At 51.5% G+C, this 19317-nt stretch overlaps 2 protein-coding genes across 12 annotated transcripts in view; one reads left to right on the top strand and one right to left on the bottom strand.

Annotated features, from left to right (window-relative positions):
- Positions 1–12062, top strand: part of MRTFA (myocardin related transcription factor A) — a 149098-nt gene extending 137036 nt beyond the window's left edge. For all 8 annotated transcript variants that reach the window (XM_039489400.1, XM_039489391.1, XM_039489433.1 and 5 more), the window contains 9 exons: positions 28–183; positions 818–1071; positions 1602–1773; positions 2069–3169; positions 4557–4664; positions 6202–6366; positions 7300–7482; positions 8221–8281; positions 8798–12062. In XM_039489400.1, coding sequence (XP_039345334.1) covers positions 28–183; positions 818–1071; positions 1602–1773; positions 2069–3169; positions 4557–4664; positions 6202–6366; positions 7300–7482; positions 8221–8281; positions 8798–9312 — 2715 coding nt within the window. In that variant the 3' untranslated portion in view covers positions 9313–12062. The remainder of the gene's footprint in view (positions 1–27; positions 184–817; positions 1072–1601; positions 1774–2068; positions 3170–4556; positions 4665–6201; positions 6367–7299; positions 7483–8220; positions 8282–8797) is intronic.
- Positions 12063–15077: 3015 nt separating this feature from the next.
- Positions 15078–19317, bottom strand: part of SGSM3 (small G protein signaling modulator 3) — a 58991-nt gene continuing 54751 nt past the window's right edge. For all 4 annotated transcript variants that reach the window (XM_039489462.1, XM_039489468.1, XM_039489465.1 and 1 more), the window contains exons 21-22: positions 18983–19043; positions 15078–18283 (exon numbers count right to left, since the gene is read on the bottom strand). In XM_039489462.1, the coding sequence (XP_039345396.1) occupies positions 18200–18283; positions 18983–19043 (145 nt within the window). In that variant the 3' untranslated portion in view covers positions 15078–18199. The remainder of the gene's footprint in view (positions 18284–18982; positions 19044–19317) is intronic.

The raw sequence follows: 19317 nt of genomic DNA, 5'->3' as shown, positions 1-19317 counted from the left end.
TGAGTGATGCTCTTTCTTCCCTTGCAGGTTGTGTCCCAGTTACAAATCAATGCAGACTCCAATGAAACACCTTTCCTACCTGAACAGCCACTCCCTCCTCTTCCACCACCACCTCTGCTGCCTCCTAGCTTCGCCAACAGAGCCACTATTCCTGCCGCCAAGCCCCCACCAACGCTTATTAAGGTATGGGGGGTGGGAGATGTCACTCCATTTTTATAGACGTTAATGTGGCTGCTCTGGGGATGGTAGAGAGTGGGAGTGTTAGATTAAGAGATGCTGAGGTGCTGGAAGAACATCTTGCATCATTCACTGTCTCCCCCTGGTTTCTACTTATAGGACATTCCCCGGGCTTGAGATGGATCAATGTCTAGATCTTCTTCAGTTAGAGAGGAGCTCATTGAGTCAGGGATTAGGTCAGGAAGGTGTCGCCCCCCTTCCAAACATATTACAGTGCAGTTGCCAAGGGTCCTAGATATAAAAATTTTCCTCTGAAGCATCTAACATTGACCATGGTCAGGGAGAAGGAGTCTGGGCTAATTGTTCAATGGTCTGTTGCGCTGTGGTAATCCTTCTTGTGTTCTTGTCTCTGTACCCTTGTTCTGGTGCTGTGTAAGGTCCTGGAGCTAGCCGAGCTGCTGAGTGTGTACTATTATCTCTGCTTTAAGAATGTGGAAAGGCCCTGGAGTCAAATCTGGAGAGAATTTTGAAGTAAAAAGCCTGGTTTGCCTGCAGGTTTTGGTTAGATGTTAATGCTATCCCAGTGCATCTGCTACATCTATTTTTATTTTCTTCCTCCCCTCCCTCTCTCATTGAATAGCAAAGCCAGCCCAAGTCTGCCAGCGAGAAGTCTCAGCGCAGTAAAAAAGCCAAGGAATTGAAGCCGAAAGTCAAGAAGCTTAAATACCACCAGTACATCCCCCCGGACCAAAAGCAGGACAAAGGGGCTCCCCCCATGGACTCATCCTATGCCAAAATACTGCAGCAGCAACAGCTCTTCTTGCAGCTCCAGATCCTCAACCAGCAGCAGCAGCAGCACTACAACTATCAGACCATCCTGCCAGCCCCACCAAAGTACGGGTCCCACAACACTACTCATCCGTATGGAACCCCCTGCCCTCCCATAACCTAATCACGGTCTCCATGAGCTGCACTAGCTACCAGACCATCCTATCCGCCCTGCCAAAGGATGGGACTTACTGCACTGCCCGTGATCCTCTCCTGCCTCTCCCCACCCCTCGTGAGGGACTCGCTCCCTTAGTAAGTTCATCAGATCCCAAGCACATTGAGCTCTGAAGGTGTGAGGCATAGGAGTTGTAAATCCTGTCAAGTTACTGTCACCCTCAAGAAGTGGTCTGTGCTGGGTGAATCTGTCAGGCAAGAGCAGCTGAAGTTAGTTGGTTTTTCAGTGGCCAGAGTGGAGTATCTCGATACAGTCAGAAGGTATTTACTGGCATGCTTTAACACTAGGAGTGCTGATGCCCTAGGTGCTTCCACAGGCACACAGTGCTGCAAATGTCCTTGTTGGGCTTCTCAGCACAGCTGTTGGGCTATGAGGATCCCTTCCACCTTGATTCTGATATCCACAGTTTTTCTTCCTGCAGGCCTCCAGGAGAGCAGCAGAGTGGCACCACTGCCCCTGCCATGCGTAGTCTCTCTACTACCGTCAGCAGCGCATCTTCTGTGTCCTCCAATTCTAGTGGGCTGATGCGACAAAACAGTAATGCCACAGTGGGCAAACCGGGCCCTCTCCCCACCAACCTAGATGAAATGAAGGTAAATGTTCATGCCGCCATCAGCACTAAAACTAATTGGCCCCTTATTGGCATTGTCAGCTGAGAAGGCAAGGACTGAACGTGGTGGTCACTCCGGAGCCGGGCTGAGGTACACTGGGAGGGCAGTATGTAGTGGCAGCTGGCATTGCTGCTGTACCTGGGGTGTGAGAATAAAGGACCCCGAGCCTGCCGGGCTGTCAGTTCAGTCCCTTGTCTCATGACTCACCTATGTGATAAAGGTAGGTCCGGTTGCGGTGGGTTTTCTTTTAGTTGTAACACAGTTTTCTCCTTCTTAGGTGGCAGAGCTGAAGCAAGAATTGAAGATGAGGGCGCTGCCTGTCTCTGGCACCAAGACGGACCTGATTGAGCGGCTCAGAGCTTACCAGGAGCAGAATGGCAGCCAAACAGCCAGCACTCCCAAGCCCAGTGCAACAGCCATCCTCCCAAAAGCTGCTGAGGTGGTGGTAGCCTTCCCAGCTGCTAGGCTGAGCACTGGGCCGGCCCTGGTCACTGCTGGCATTGCACCAGCAGAGGTAGTTGTGGCCACTGTCACCAGCAATGGCATGATGAAGTTTGGGAGCACAGGCTCAACACCACCTGTTTCGCCCACCCCCTCAGAGCGTTCACAGATGAGTACTGGGGACGAGAACTCTGCCACTGGAGATACCTTTGGAGAGACGGTGACTTCGCCTCTGACCCAGCTCACCCTGCAGGCATCTCCAGTGCAGTTCCTGATGAAGGAAGAGAGCTCTAAGGCTACCTCCTGCAGCCTAAATCCAGCATCCAGGTTGGAGCGGTGCAGCAGCAGCAGCAGCAAGGATATGGAGGTCCAGGATAAAGATCAGATGTTGCAGGAGAAGGACAGGCAGATTGAGGAACTCACCCGAATGCTGAAACAGAAGCAGCAGCTAGTGGAGATGCTGAGGCTGCAGCTAGAACAGGAGAAACGGTCTCAGCAGCCACTACTAGCCATGGAAACCGGAGTGGGAGGAGTAGTCCCTGCCTCTAGTCCAGTGGCTTTTGGCACCCAAATTAAGAGTGAAAATGGTTTCCCAAGTTGCCAGTCTGCAGGGCCGCCTGATGGCCAAACGGATCAGTTCAACCCTGTGTCCACCGCTAGCCAAATGGACACTTCAGATCCAAGCTCAGTGCCAAAGAAAGCAGTGATAGTGAAGCAGGAGGTGCCGACAGCAGAAACAGAGCCACCATGCCAGTCCCACACCCCGCAGCTCTTCCTTGGTCAGCAAGGGGGTCCCCTGAGTGACCTCATCAAGGGGGCCCCTCCCCCTACCCTCATCACAGATTCCACAGGGACCCACATTGTCCTTACAGTGACCAATCAGAATGCTGAGAGGCGGGGCCTCTCACCACAGGGGAATAGCTGCACACCACTGCAGGTAGGCTTGCACTGTCCCTCCCACGCTAGGCAGTCTAGTCCTGCTCTACAAGTCCCTGGTCATTATTATGGGGGGCTCATTTTACCACAGAGTGACATCAGAATTTGGAAATTAATTTTACAAATTAAAATGGCTGGATGATCTTATGACTGGCTGTAAAATTTGTAGCTATGGAAACCAAGATGAGCGTAATCCAGTCTTCTGCTTCAGGGCAAAAACAGATCAGTGCCAGGGGATGGGAGGGAATTCCAGGCACACAAACCTCATGTACAGTGTTGCATAATTAATTAGGTACATTAGAGGTTTCTTAGCCTTCCCCAAATCATCAGGTTCTGGTTACAGTTACAGGTAGGACACTGGGCTAGGCAGACCAATGGTCTGATGTGGCATGCTGATTCCTGGTCCAAAAAGGTGTGAAAGAACAAGTCTTTACTATAGAGACAAGGTGGGGGAAGTAATATCTTTTATTGGACCAACTTCTCTTGGTTAGAGAGAGGAGCTTTCAAGCTTACACGGAGGTCCTCTTCAGGTCCCCAGGAGAAGAATTCTGTGTAAACTCAAAAGCTTGTGTCTCTCACCAACAGAAGTTGGTCCAATAAAAGATATTACCTCCCCCACCTTGTTTTTCTAATATCCTGGGACCAACGCAGCTACAACACTGCATACAGGTTTTTGCTACGCTATAGTAAAAGGCAGGGGGAATTCCACCACTCGTCACTGTGGAGAGAAAAGAGATCGTAGCTCGAGTTTTCCAGTAGATGACCTTGTCTAATTGAGGTTTGAATGCTGAAATCAGAGCCCTGGGAACAGGAGTGTGTGTCTTGTTAAATGATCTTTTGTTTTGTTCTTCCATGTGCCACTCTGTAGTGGAGCTGACAGAAAGCAAGGCCTTTCATTGACGAGGATAGAGACGAGCCCAGCCCAAATAATTTTTCCCTTTGATTTTGGTGGGAGACAAGTCAGCATTTAACAAAAGTACCTTGAACACCAACTCCAGAAGTCTAGTCAGGGACAGAAACCCTCAAGCTTCAGGGCATAAGCCAATCTCTAACTATTTGGGGTTAGGAAGAAATAGGAATAGTTCTTCCCATAACTGATTACTGTAGCGTTTCTTGCACTTCCTCAGAAGCTGCTAGTAATGGTCACTCTCAGAGACAGGGTCCTGATTCGGCCTGGCAATTCCTGTGTACCTAATAGTAGGCAGTGTTCCAGTTTTCTTGCTGGGAGAAACTAACAAATGAATTTTCTAAAGATGTAAGAGTTGGGAAATACATTTAACTTCATTTTAGCTTCAGGAAAACTAAACCCTGTTTCTCTCTTCAGCCTCCACAACCCCCTCAAATAGTACAGTGAATAGCTTTGTTTTCATTCATCTTTTTCTTCTCAGAGAGTGCAGTCGTCACCCACTAAAATATCCAGCCAACCACAGTGTCAGCTACCTGCAAGCAACTCGCAGCAGCAGCCTCCCAGGCTACTGAACCAGCCCGTCAGGAAGGTAGCTGACCACATGCTTGCATTCCTTCCTTGTTTTCCCTTTGCCTGGTGTTTGGCTGAGTCGCAGAGGGGAAAGGGAGCACTTGGACAAATTAGTTCTGAGACCATCACTACAGAGGGAGACCCCCCCACTGCACTGCAGTTTCCTTCCCCATCACAGGTTGCAGTTGCATAGTGCATTGGTTCTTGGCCTGGGAGCTGCCAGCAGCATGGAGGGGAATGAATGGGGATTGCACAATGCTCCCATTTCATATCTCCAGCCTTCTGCCGAAGCAGCTTTGCTCAGCCACTTATAACCAGGCCTCCTCGGGGTGTCAGACGTGCCATACACCTTTGAGCCAATTTCCCATGGTGACTCCTACAGAAGAGCTGTAGGAACTGGGGCAAAGGATCCTGGGATGCATCTGAGGAGGTTGAACATGGGATTCATGGCATGAAGAATAGTTGAGAATCCCTAACAGTGTATTAGCTCTGGCCCTTAGAGTATGTCTACACAGCAAAGAAAAACCTGGGCTGGCCTGTGCCAGCCAACTCAGGCCCGCGGGGCTCAAGCTGCAGGCCGGCTTCAGGCCGGCTAGGGTGACCAGAGATCCCAATTTTATAGGGACAGTCCCGATATTTCGGGCTTTTTCTTATATAGACTCCCATTACCCCCACCCCCACCCTCTGTCCCGATTTTTCACACTTGCTGTCTGGTCACCTTAAGGCCAGCTGCAGATTTTTCTTTGCTGTGTAGATGTGCCCTTAATCACAAGGCAGTTGAACAACCTAGTACTGTGTGAAAGTGTCCTTACAAAGTGATTGTAAACAAATAAAGGGCAGGATTGTGTCCTCTTTGTTCATATTGTAGTTCCTCACCCTTTGAGGAGTCCCACTGAAATCAAAAGGCACTTACTGCACTGGGGTTGGCAGGGCTTCTCTCCACCCTAGGGTGGGGTGTGAACTCTGAGAAATCTCCTTCTGGAGTAGTAGGTGTCATGTGAAAACCTAGGTCCTGATTATCTGTGTTGAGATGCCCTCCTCGCCCCCCACCCAAACTTCCTTTGGTTACGGATTGCGTCTGGCTGTCAAAGATGTAATGCTATAAAGAAACAAGGTCTGAGGAGGTTATAACCCTTCTCAGTGACCTCGCAGGAGTTCCTGGTCTGCATCTTCTCCCTTCTAGATCAGGTGATAATTCAGTGTGTTCCCTAGTGCATCAGTTAGGTTAGAGCAAGTCTATGAAGGGATTTAAGGATTAGGAGGGTAACTTTTGAACTGGATCCTGAAATGAATGGGGAGGCAGTGGCCTTGTCTGAGTGATGTGATCAAACTTTTTGTTCTGTTGCTCTTACCCATGTGCTGTGGGACCATCTTTGAAGAGGGTCAGTGCATGGGTTTGATAAGGCCTTTAATACAGAGGTGAATGTTTTTTAACCAAAGGCACCTTTCTCCATTGAAGAGTTAAATTCCTTAGGCCAGCCAGAAGCTGTGATTGATCTTAGCTCACATGCCATGCAGGGGTTTGTAGCTCTCTTAATCTTTTTGTCTCCCTGCAGGCTCAGAAGCCGGGTCTGCAGGTGGTCACTGGGCAGCTGCCCCACACAATTTTGTCTTTCTCAGCGCCTCCAAACCTGCAGCCCTTTTTCCTCAACGGCTTCCACAAAGGATCTCTGAAAACTGGTGCTCCTAGTAAAGCCAGCCAACCCAGTTTGCCGAAAAAGGTAGCTTCCCTGCATATCCCATGGAGTCCATGTCACAGTGCCAGGTTTCAGGCCCTCTCACTTTGAGAGAGCAGACTCGTAAGGGACTTTGGAGGCTGGATATATAGGGATCACTTCTCTGCACCAGCATTGCTGCCCACAGTGTTACCGTGAAGGAAAGTGAAAAATACCTTCCCAGATGAAACTCCCAGAGAGGTTTAGGGAGGCAGCATGTATAACTATCTGAGCCGGAGTTCCTCCAGGGTACTTGGACCATTATTCCTACTTTAACATAAACTGTGGAATGGCTCTTTAATGATCATAGTAAAGTCTAAGGCCTTAACACAGTATTTTTAGCACATCTCTGGAGCACTGGTTCAATGCTGAGTCACCAACACCACTTCCTGTAATACCTTGGGTTTCCTTTGGAGAGCTCTCTTCTGAGGTCTGTCCCCTCCCCCTCTGCTAAGTTTGTGCAATCTGACACTATCTGAGCCTGCGGGCTTCTCCACAGCCCGTGTTTTGTGAATAGTTTTGTGTTTCCAAAGCAGACTCATTATGGAGAGGAAAGGATAAAATAACGGTTCTAGGCAGTCGCACACAGATTACATTGATATTGTGGGGATAGTCCTCCTGTGTCTCTGTGAAGTGCTGGGGGAATCCATCCACCCAAACAGATGAGCTCCTCCTCACCCCAGTGCAGCCCTGTAGTGGTTTGTGGCATGGGCGTGCTCCAGCAGAGGCTTTTCATTTGTGATCTGGACGGGGGATGTCCTACACACACAGTGCAAGAAGGAGCAGAGATACTGAGAGAAGAGCAGAAGCAGTGTGGTTTCTGCCAGCGTTAGCGGAGACAGAAGGAATGGTCTCTCCAGGATATGTGGGAGCAGCCATGATGTGGGAGATGAAATGGGCTTTCTACCTACTCACTCCATTCTCCTTCATTCTAAACAGTCGTCCTCACAGCCAGGTTCTCCTGCTGCCACTTCACCATCCCAAATGGACCTTGAGCAGCAGCAACAGCAGCACTCGTCCCTTTTTGGGACCCCTTCACCTCCTCTCTCTGGCTCCTCGGTGCCGATGAAAGAACCACCAGGCTATGAAGAGGCCATGAAGCAACAGCCAAAGCCCCATGAGGTAAGAGCAGCCACTTCCTTGTGCTTCCACGAGGAATGTCTTGGGGAGCATGTGGGTTGGCTGCCCTCTGCAAATCCAACACCCATGTTGCTCCCTGAATTCAGGGGCAGGTGCCTAGGAAATGGAGAGACTGAAACACACGGGGCCTTTTCTAACTGACCTTGAGCTGCACACAAGGAGTCAAGATGAATTCCCTTGGTGGAGTTTCAGTGGGAATGGAGTCACCTTCCATTTCACTCTCTGGTCCATACACCTGTTGAGACTGAGATAAGCTTACCTCCTGCTTAGGGTGTGTCTACACTGCGGATGGAGGTGTAATTCTGAGCTCGGGTAGAGATACACATGCTAGTGTGGCTGCGAGGGATTCGGTTAACTGCCAGGGACAATCCCATCCAAGATCCTGCTGCCTATGCAATTGTGGCCCCACCGATACTTTTAGCACACTAACTTGATCACAGCTAGTAAGAGCACGTCTGCCCAAGCTGGAAATTACCCCTCCCAGCTGCAGTGTAGACATACCCTTAATACAGGGGCATGGTGGGGCTGTAGGACCCCACACTGCTCTAAACACCCTTCTTCCAGTAACACCTTGGGGTGACAGAGGTCCTTGGTTCCATCCTGCTATAGGCACCATCCTACCAGGTCAGTGCGGGAAGGGGAAGGAGAAGAACTAGGCCAGCAGATTGGTTACTGTGTGTCTTGTAAGTGTGGGTCTAATTTATCACACTCTCTTCCCAGGAGAATGGCTGTTCGAGCCAACAGATGGACGACCTGTTTGACATCCTCATAGAGAGTGGAGGTGAGGAGAGAATCAGTGAGGTTGCTGGCTGGTCACCTCTGGGTTTGTCTGTGGTTTGTGTAGCACTGAGCTCATGTGCTAGTGTGACTCCCACCCTTTGGCTCCCCAACAGGGAACAGGGTTAGTGAGATCGGTCTCGCCACTAGTGTACGTATCCCCTGGCCCTTGCTTATTCTTCATTTGGTGCTGCCCTTAGCATAAGCAGGGTATGGTGTGGCACTATGAAACAGACTTGTCAAGCACTGGTATAATGTATCATAAAACTCCTGTAGCTGCTGCGTTGCATCAGACCTGTGGTTGCTCTGGGTTGGCCTCCCTCACATGGCCCTGGCCCATGATGGTTTCCTGTAAGGCAGGTTTAAAACTCCCCTAAGCCAGCCTACTGTGTAGCTGGGAGAGGTTGGTGATCAGCGTATGGCCCACGGTGTCAGGATTGATGATGCTTTAGCTCAGGGATCTGACCTCCACTACCTGGAGCCTTTCATCACACTGGGATTCTGTGTTCTTTCTTTACAGAGATTTCAGCTGATTTCAAGGAGCAGCCATCTCCAGCTGGGAAGGAGACATCGGTGTCTCCAGCATGCGCCTCACCGCCCAACAGCCACCATTCCTCTGAGCTTCCCCTGCACATGTCCTTTGGCCACACCAGCTGCATTAATCCTGTCATAGCAGGCCGGCTGGAGGACTTCCTGGAGAGCAGCACTGGCCTCCCGCTTCTGCCCGCAGGCCACGATGGCCCTGAGCCCTTGTCCCTGATAGATGACCTCCATAGCGAGATGCTGAGCAGCTCAGCCATTCTGGACCACCCGCCTTCACCCATGGACACCTCAGAATTGCACTTTGCCCATGAGCCTACTGGGGGACTAGTCCTGGACCTAGCTGAGGGTAACTTGGACAGCATGGATTGGCTGGAGCTTTCGGGGGGCCCTGTCATGAGCCTTGCTCCCCTAAGCACTGCAGTCCCCAGCCTCTTCTCCACAGACTTCCTTGATGGACATGATCTGCAGCTGCACTGGGATTCTTGCTTGTAGCTCTCTGAATGGAGACTGAAGGGAAGGGGGGGGGGCACAGGCATGGGGCGGGAGGAGGCCAATCAACCAAAAATGAGCCCCTTGCATGTAAACTCTTCCCCCAGTCGTGACCTCCTCTAGTGAAACTTGTACCATTGGCAAGGGCTGGCACAGCTGTTGGTGGGTCATTGTGCTCACGGGGGCTACAATCAGCAGGTCAGACCAGAGCAGTAACCATAGCTGTCAGGAGACAGGGGCTGCAGGCGTTTGAATCTGGTTGGTTCCCTGCCTATACCCCTGCTCTAAAGCTGAAATAACACACTGCAGGGCAGGGGGGCCTCCCCTGCTCCTTTGGCTCAACTGGGAACAGCTCACCTGGGAGCCAGGAGAGGGGAGGGGCATGGGGCAACCTAAAAGCAATTGGGAACCAAAGGGGGTTCATGCTGTTCTGGGAGGGCTGAGGGTGAACGGTCACTGACGGGGACACCTCGTGTTAGGCAGCAGCTCAGCTGTTCTTCCCAGCGGCTGTTTAAGGAAGGGGGAGCACTGAGTTAGCCATAGCCCCACTCCTCCGGCAGACCAGAGCTGTCACGCCGCTCTCAGTTATAGGAGAGGCTTCAGGCCAAAGGGACGCTCAAGCAATAAGCCACCTTCCACCAGCGGCAGTACAAGGGATGGGTTAGGTTAGGATCTGTCGTGTGGCTGGAGGGGGAGAGGTAAACGGGGAATGACCAGGCAGCGCACCCTTCGCTCTGGGGAGCTCCACAGCTGCTAGTGCCCAAAGAAATACCCTCCCTCAAGCAGGTCAGGTGGTTGCGTGTTAGGGGCCCTGTCTTAACCCTTCACACAACCCAGGATGAGAAACCAGAACGGGGAGAAGGGGATCATGAGTGAAAACCCAGCCCTCCCATCCTGCTCAGGGCCAAGGCCATGAGCGAAGTGGAGTAACTGTTGCCACAGGAGTGGGCAGGGCCCTGCGGTGCAAAACTCAGGCTCTGCTGAGAGCCAGTCAAAGGGGCTCATGAACTTCCTGCCACGCAGCTGCATGGAGACAACAGGGCCTCCATTTCCCAGCTCGGAGGTGGTTAGTCGCAGTAGAGCAGGTACCTGCCTAGAATCCCGTAGGGTCGTGCTTCAGCTTTGTATGTGGGGCTTTTGCAAGCTGCTGATCCTGCATGGAGTGTTGGGTGGGAGGAGGGGTAGGTGTGCCCCCTGCTGCAGGTAGAATCGTCATGGCTGCAGCACAGGAAAGGCTAAGCCTGCTGCTGGCTTCATACTGCACAAAAGGAGACTGGCCCAAACTGCATTATGGTGCTAAAATCCTGCTCTTTCTATTGGGGCCCCAGGCTCCTGCAGAGCTGGGGTGGGCCGAGAATCCCAGCACACAGGCTGCATCAGGCCCTTTGCTCATTCTGCCCCCTGGGGTTCCTACTCAGCCTGCAGCCCAAGCTCCCTGCTGGCAGGTCATTAGCACCAGCCTGCTCAAGCCCTGCTACACCTGTGGCTCGCTAGGCACAGCTGGGCTGTCTGGGCCTAATGGCTGCTGAGGGCCAGAAGATGCTGGGTGCTGGAGAAGAACTGTTGGGGGCTGGAGCCAGGGGCCAGGCAGCTATTGATGTCTCCTCAGTGCGTGAGGCAGCCTCCTGTGCTGTGGGCTATTAGAGACAAGCAACATAGGGTGACACTATTTTCAGGTGAGAGATTTGTTTCCTGGCTTCAGCTGAACAACTTTTCACCTCTCGCCCATGCCATGAGCCTCTGCAGGGACCAGGAGACTTTCCTGCTGCCCAGGGGAAGGGTTGGAGAAAGAGCTGATGCAGAGCGTCACAGAAATGAAGGGGAGTGGGCAAGCCTCATGCTGACGTTGCTCTGCAGCAGTGGCAGATGTTTCCTTGCATGGCAGGGCTCTGGCACAGGCCCCTCCCCGGGAGGCAGGAGAGGTGTGGAAGCTATGCTCAGGCAGATGCGATGGCAGGACGTTCTCTGCTGGGCCGTGCCACGTTCTCCCCAGTCCCAGAGGAGTAAAAGTGGGGGGAGGGGGAATCAATTTTCTTACTAGACATTTAACCACCAGTCTCCCTCCCACCCACCCCTTTTTGACCTACCCCTGTGAGCGCCCTATGCTGCAGCAGGGTGGGGCTTTTAGCTTAGTTTATGTGACCTAGAAATGGCTGCCTCAACCCCAAGTGGCTTTGGTAATTATGGCTGAGTTTGGAGGGAGCTGCTTTAAAGCCTTTACACTTCTTACTAGTCCTAGTCCCCTTCTAAGCTTGTTCTGTCGCTGGTCAGTGATGGTTATTTACCTTGTGTGAAAAGTGGCCCAGCCATGCTGTTTGGGTCCTCCCCTCTTCTGCCCTAGACAGGTGCTGGTCCTGTGGGGCGCGGGGAGGGTCTGCTGTGCATGGCTGTGGGCAGAAGGCAGCATGGCCAACAGGACTCCTGTGGCGAAGCTGGCTGGTGGTGCTGCCTTCAGGGGCACAAGGCTGGAGGTACTGGCTTTGAAACAAAATTTAATAGGAGAAAGTGAATTCCCCTCCCCCAACTTGTGTGATGGTAGGACAGAGACGGGCTGGGGTAAGCCATTCCCTTGAGATTTCAATTCCCTTTGCATATGCTGCCCCTATTAGCTAAATATCATGTCAGTGTATCTCCGTGCCTGGAGACTGTCCCCGTTGTACCGGGGGAGAGACATGCCTCAGGGTGGGTGGTTGGGGTCATGCTGCTTTCTTGCCTCTTGGTACCTGCCATTCATTAGTAGCTAAGGAAGAAGCTCTGTAGCTAAGGAAGAAGCTTTGTACGTGTATATACCTCTCTTGAGGAAAAGTGGGGTGGAGGTGCGTCCACCCTCCTACCCTATGTCAAGGCATAAGTGGCTGCTGGGTATGGTGTACCCAAATCACAGTGGGGTGTGTGTGTCTGCGTTGCTGGAGCCCCTTCTGCTTGTTCTGGGAGCAGAGCTGGTATTTTAATTCGGTGTGGGGAGGTGATGGATTCAGGCCATGGCTTAGCTGTTCTTGTCTTATTGCACGTGCCTGTCGAAGGAGATTGCTTTTTTTCTACTGTTCTGTGTTCAGCTGGTGTGCACACAAGTCAGTGCTGCAGCTGTGCCTGTCTCCCATGGTGCAAAGCTCTGCATCCTTCCCTCCTCCATTGGTGTGCTGGAGAAGCCATGTGTCCTCAGCTATAGAGCAGCGGTATAACGTTCCTTGTTCCCTTCCTCCCCCTCCGAACAGGACTGGACTGCTGAATCAGAGGCTGGAACCGGGCTTCTCTCTTATGGCCTGGCCTAGCCCTAGCTTACTAGCTGGGCTGCCTCTTTCTCCTGCTCTGATACAAAATAATCAGTTTTTTCATAGGGGGCTTACACCACCGTGGCTGCTGCATCTGTTCTGCCCAGAACTCTACATATCACTTCACCTTTGGGAGTCTGAGCAAGGTGTCTGTGTACCTGCACCCACCCAAATCACTTACTCAGTGCTCCTGGGGTTAAAGAAATTGTGTATGAGGCAGAACAAACCCATGTCCTATAACCCTTGGGACCGGGAGGGGCTTCCACCCTGACCTAAACTGCTCCAGTATTGTGTGAAAACCAGGCTGTCAGTATGGCTCTGGAGGCTGCTTTTGTGTACCACAGTGATCCCCAGCCCCACTGGAGCAGAGGATGGGCTATTTTTTTTTGGTTTTTGTACAAATAAGAACCTAAATACGAGTTAATATCAAGCAGAAAACAAATTATCAAAGTGCAATGAGATAGTGGCATCAAACCAGTTCCCCAAGTGGGGTGGGGGAGAGGGTGGGTAAACCAGGTTACTGCCCCCTGCTCCCCCCCCACCCCACCCAAACTAGGGGACTGCAAAATCCACAGAGGGCTATTGCTGCATAGAAGCCTCACTTTACTGAGGAGCTTAGGCCTCTTCCTAGGGTGCGGTAGCTGGTACTGAAACGATACTAGAGCTGGGTTCCCCTTGCTGGTGGTGCTTCTCAGTGGAGGGTCGGGAGGAAACCTGTTAGAACCCCTAGGTCCTTGCTGAGACGCAGGATCATCCACTTCTCTGTACTCTTGGAGATTTTCCTGAGAGACCCTGTTGCGTCTCACGGGGAAAAACAAAAGCCTGATGTTCCGCCTCTATCTTGAATGTAACCCTGAATCTTTCTGCTGTAACCACTACTTGTTGATAATGTATTTGAGTAGCATGTACTCTCCCTTCCACTATGCAGCACCAACAAGGGGTGATCAGCACAGTCTGAGGCAATAGGCTCCAGCATGAACACTCAACTGGAAAAGGACAAGAGTGAAGAGTTAACGGGGGAGAGAATGAATCCTTACATTGAATTATTTTTTCAGTTATAAATACTTGGAAAGAAACATTTTATTAAAAAATAAAGAAAAAACATGATCAAAAGGTCTGTCTTGCAGGCAGTGATACAAGGCCATCTCGGCCCTCGCAGGCTGAGAGCCTTTCACCTTTTGTCTTTGAAATGGAGGCACAGGAAGTGAAGCGGAAGAATCCTAACTCTCCTGGTGCATTCCTTGCACCTACAGCAGCGTCCCCTTCCCAGCATGCTCTGTCTTGCTTTCAAATGCTGTAGCATTTTGTTCATGGAGAGTGGGTAAATATGAGTGGTGCTGCCAGGACATTTCCACACACGGAGGGGGGACTAGCCACATGCCCACGACCAGCAAGTTTCTCTCTGCCCAGACAGTGAGGACAGATTTTAACCCACCTCCATTTCTCCAAGACTGAATCAAGGGGAAGACATTTTACCAATGTAGAGGGGAGGGTGCTGCCCTCTGGTTGGGAGTTGGAGATCCAGTTATGTGCCCTTATGGGGGCTCTGTACTCTTGACCAGCGATTGTAAATAACTGGGTTGGTGGGTGAGTGCTTGTGAAGTGCAGGGTCTTGTGCTCCCAGATGACCCATCACCACTCCACTTAACTGCTGCAGCTCAAGCGGGAGGAACTGCATTGACAGCAGCTTCCTAGCCTATTAGGTTTGGGTTTTTTCCTCTTAGTTGCTGCACAACTTGTTGGGGGGGGCAGAGCACTCTGAAATTCTTGCCCCTTCAGCCTTTGTGGTCTATGGCACTTACCCAGATTATGCTTAAAACTCCAAGGTTCCAGCCCTGCCAGAGCTGCCACAGGTCTTTTCCTTATAGTGATAGGACCTATAGGTGTCTGTGGTGCCTCACAAAATCTCATGTCCCATCCAAGTGTAAAGTCTGCCTGGGGGTTTAATGGCGGGTCTCACAAGGATAGAGGGGTGAGACTGAAACTCCTCCTCAAGGAACACTCCCCTTAACATCAGCCTCAATCTCTCAGGCCATACCAGTGCCCGCCAGACTCAGGTTCACGCTGAAGGCCTCTGAAAGAAGAAAGCCACTTCCTTCTGCCAGAGACCCTGGCCTGGCCTGGCCTACCACCACCTACTCAAGAAGTACCTTGCTTGGTACTATTTGACACCTCTAGCAGATGCATCTAAGCTCAAGATGCCCACCTCAAGGGCACTGAAAGCCACAGAAAACCACTTGGACTTCCCTACATACAACTCCTAGGCCATGTTGGCCTCCACATTCATTATGCCAGATGCAAGGCTGCATTGCAGAGGGTCAGGCCTTGCTAAGGATTATGTATGCCCCAAACACGTCACTATGCCTTCCTGAGTACTAGCCTCTTAGGTGGAAAGATCCTCTGAAGGTTGGTGTGGAAATCCCAGTCTGCCACCCTCAAAAAATCTTCACACGGGATGCCTTTTTTGGGTGGGGTGCCACAGCACAGGGAAAAATGGTCCTCACATGAGCCATCACTCCAACTCAACATCCTGGAACTAAGGGAAGGCCACTACCCATGTCAGCACTCACTTCATGACCGAAAGGGCCCCTCTGGCAGAGTAATGCTGGACAACAGCACAGCCATGTATTATGTAAACTGTGCAGCATGGCTGTGGTACTGGTACATCTCCCCTCACACAGATACTTCAGTGGTTTACCAGCAGTTGCAAACTCCCTGCTGTCTCAGCCTCAAGACTTACTTCTGAGCGTCGTCAGCTCAGAATGCGAGAACGCGGGGCTCATGACAGATCCACTACGTGCTAGCACAACAAGGTCATGCTGTGCCCCCCCAGTCCTTGAGTCCTCCCTAAAGACTTGTTGGAATTTCACACCAACCAAGATAGGATAAAATACCAGCAAATGGCTAAGCCCCCACTTTGAGGGAGGAAGCTTGTCTCCAAACATTAGTTGTAAGTAGGGCCCTTGCCATCTACCCTGCCAGTCTTAAGGCTCTTTGCATCCTTGGTGAAAAGGATAAGAGGTTAGCGGATTTCCCCTAAGCCTGTCCAAGAGGGTTTGATTGTATCTTGATTTGCTGTGAAATATCCCCCTCAGCAAGTGAAGGCTCAGTCCACTGCTATAGCCATCGCCATCTCAGAAAGCTGCAGGGCTGCAACCTGCTCCTTGGTTCACACATTTGTCAAACATTACACCAGCAGACCTGCATCCAGAACTGACATGACGTGGGGTGACAGCTCTTCAATTCACCACCCACCTCCTTGTTGACCTACTGCTTGGGAAGCTCCTACACTGGAGCACCCCTCCAGTCATAGAGAGGCTACCTAGCTGTGAGTTCTTCAAGATGTTTTGTGTGTCAGGGTGTTCTACCTCCTGCTCTTCTTCCCCTCAGGGGCAGAGTCTGCCAGGTTTCATGAGCAGGAACTGGAGCAGCAGTGGGTCTACACCTCCCTGTGTGCCATCACCTGGAGCTCCAGGTGTGGCACTGCAACACTGATATTTACAGTCGCTGGTCAAGAGTATATGGTGCATACACATCCTCCAGTGGAGCTTCCCCCAGGAGCAGGTGTCCTGCAAATGGAACCATTCCTGTTAGAATAGCACTTGAATAGAAACAGGCCTGCATGCCCTGTGCTCATCCATATCTGCTCCAAGTTGTCTCCAACCTTCTCAAGGTTGCTATCAGTTGGGTTTAGGACACAGGAGAGCACAATTCCTAAAGAGCTGTCAAGCAAGGTTCTCCTGTTTTCTTTGCTTCCCTCCTGGAAGTATAAAGGGCACCTTACCTCTTAACTGCCTTCAGCCCTGAACTCTGTTTTGAGACAGTCCCTCTTCCCCACTCCTCTATGCTGAGGCACATGGTTGCCTTGCCAAGAACCTTTATTTTTTTTTTAACTGCATGACAGACGAAAAAGTGCAGAACGGCTTTTCCTGCTGTGTCTTTTTACACTGCTAAGTCCCCAGGGATGTGATTTTTACTTGTACAGTTTAAAACGCTGTTGTTGACTTGTGTCACCATTAGAAGTGTCCTGAATATCCCATCCCACCATGCTCTCACTAGGGCAATGTGCTGCTGGTTCTGACACCTGCTTTAGTCAAGAAGCCAGGCTTGACCTCGTCTTTCCTAGCCCTACTGTTGCACTGTAGAATTGGCACTAATGCCATAGCCACAACTGAATATTCTGTTCTGCAACACAGAGGGGCACCCTTCCCTGCGGGTGTGGGGATGCAATTCTGTGTGCCTATAAATCCCACCGCACAGTGCAGCCTTCTCCTATTAGCTAAATTCCAAACCAAGCCATAAGGATTAAGACCCATTTCAGTTGGAAACAGGGAGAAAAGAGATGAGGTGATTTCAGGGTCACTGAGTGAGATAAAGACTAATTCCCTGCTCCTGTAAAGGATTCCTCTTTCCCTCCAGGAGCTCAGAGAGCAGGCATCCAGCTTAAATCCCACAGAGACCTGCAATAGCAAATCAAAGGAAGGTTCACTCACCACCCCAAACCCTGCTGGAGAAAACCACCAAAGCTCTCCCAAGATGCACTTTATTTACAACCCCAAAGACTGAAGGAAAGTAAGAATCTAGTGTTATTTCATGAGTAGTTTGTGCTCACAAACAAGTGCTTTCATTGCTAAAGTCACAGACACCATGGAGCAGAGCCACCCTACAGCAGTAGTGATGCTCCACTCCCAGCTTATAGGCCTCAGCCTCTTCCCACAGGGCAGGAGCTGAGTTAGTCTCCCTGAGCCAGCTCAGGCCTGAACCCACTTCCTGAGCTAAGATGATGCCAAAATATAGAGATATGTCTAGAGATCATTTACATCTTTTTGGTTAATTTAAAGTAACGCAGGTAGAGGCTAAAACAACAGCATGATGCTCCCTCCGGCTAGGGGAGAACTGGGGCTTGCCTCCACACTTTTGAGAAAAAGCCCCATCCCCTAAGGCAGTTATAGTTGGTAACTGGCTGCTCCCTTAGGCACATCTTGTCAGCACCCCCATCCGTCCCTTACACTGCTAGGGCAACAAGACAAAAGATTTTTCACCAAGGGAGGCTTCCAAAGCACAAGAGACAGGGAAGCCCAGGTCAGCCAGTGGTTCTGTGCATTCCTCAGCCTCCCCCTTCAATGGACCCTGCAGTTATCAAGCACCCGGGGGGAGTTCTCTCTTCACCTGCTGCCCTCACATTCTGGGCTCCAGCGGCACTTGGAAATGTTGGACAGACACACAGATCTGCTCACTACCCCTAGGACAGTAGGGAGAGGGGCTATGAGGCAGATTAAGAACCCTCTCCCAGGAGCAGCAGGGTGGGCCAAAAAGGAAGCTAGAGATCTGGCCGGTGGAGTCCCCCCTCCTCTCCGAGCAGGGCTTACAGCTGGGGGACAAGGGAACACATGGGACTGAGAGCTGGGCAGCTGGTGCGGGGTGTCCTGCACAGGCTGGGGGAAGGATTTCTGCCTGCAAGACCACACACAGCCCTCCAGCCACCCAGTGCCTGGGGTGAAGTGCCCGGCTGAGCTGGAGAGGCTGTCGCTTCAGCTGGGCTGAGAGCAGCCACGGGTAGGGGAGGGAGGAGTGTGTGTGTTGAGTGTGGCAGTCTAGAAGGTCTGCAGTGGGCGGGGTCAGCCATCTATGTCCCAGCTGAAGAGATGGTGCTTCACCAGCATGTCCTGCACTCCTTCCTTCAGCGGCGTCTTCTCCTTCTCCTGCAGGAGGACAGGAAAGGGCCAAGAGTCACTAAGCAGCCATATGCAGGTGCCATCGGACTCTACCACTGCAGGTGGGGGAGAAGGGAAGTGACTTCTCTATGCAGCTGCTGTCCCCCTCCACTTGCTCTCTCCCCTACCAGGCCCAGCGTCTCAACCCTGCACTCTGGTTGGGGTATGGAGGGAACAGGTAACTGGTGCTCAGGGAGACCACCTGCCCCTGGCCCTTCGCTGCTGGTGCAGCTGAATGAGTCAGAACCTTGTTCTCCAGGGGTCCAGTGCTCACTCTCTTAGCCAAGCGAGGAGGAAGCAAGCAGAGAAGGCATTCCCTTTGGGATATGAATAAGAACTGGTGTGGGAAGAGCCTGCAGTTTACTCCACCCCCACTAACCCCACCAGGAGGACAGAAGTTGATTTGGTGATTCTCAGGAGATCGGCAACCCATCACACTGCAGGATCCCATGCAGCTGAGGGGCCTCGCCCTGGCTCTGCTAGACTCAGACCCAGGCGGAGGCTGCTCCACTGGGAAGGGAGTGTTCCTTGGCTCACAGGGCAGGGAGACAACCAGGCATCAAGTTCAATGTCAATTTGCATCAAGGTGCCTTGAATAAAGTGCTGTTCAACATGCCAGGAAATGGGGAGGGCAGGCTACTCTTGGAGCGTGGGGGGTCCAGGCCCACTCTCAGCCTGGTCACTCACCTCTCTCTTAATAGGAAGTTCCCAGTCCTGAGAGAGACTGAATGCAAATCTGGAGAGGACCCTGCAATACAACAAGGCAATGGTTATGCCCTTACAAAATCATCCCTGCCATGTGACTGTAGCAGACTTGCAGCTTTTATTAGAAAAAGAGATATTTCTAGCCCTCAGGCTGTGGAAAAAAGCTTGAAAACACGACCTAATTGCAACGGATGCAGAGATGTCTGCCTGAGTCTGCAGGCAGCCTGAAACAACAGTTCAGAGAGGTGTGAACTGTCCCATGCATCTCAATGGGAAGTTAACAACATCCACTGCTCTAGGGCCCTGCCCCCACCACC

The sequence above is a fragment of the Mauremys reevesii genome, linkage group 1 (genome assembly GCF_016161935.1).
Source record: "Mauremys reevesii isolate NIE-2019 linkage group 1, ASM1616193v1, whole genome shotgun sequence".
NCBI classification, from domain to species: Eukaryota; Metazoa; Chordata; order Testudines; family Geoemydidae; genus Mauremys; species Mauremys reevesii.
The sequence above is the reverse complement of the archived record's forward strand: the minus strand, read 5'-3'. Positions and strand labels throughout refer to the sequence as shown.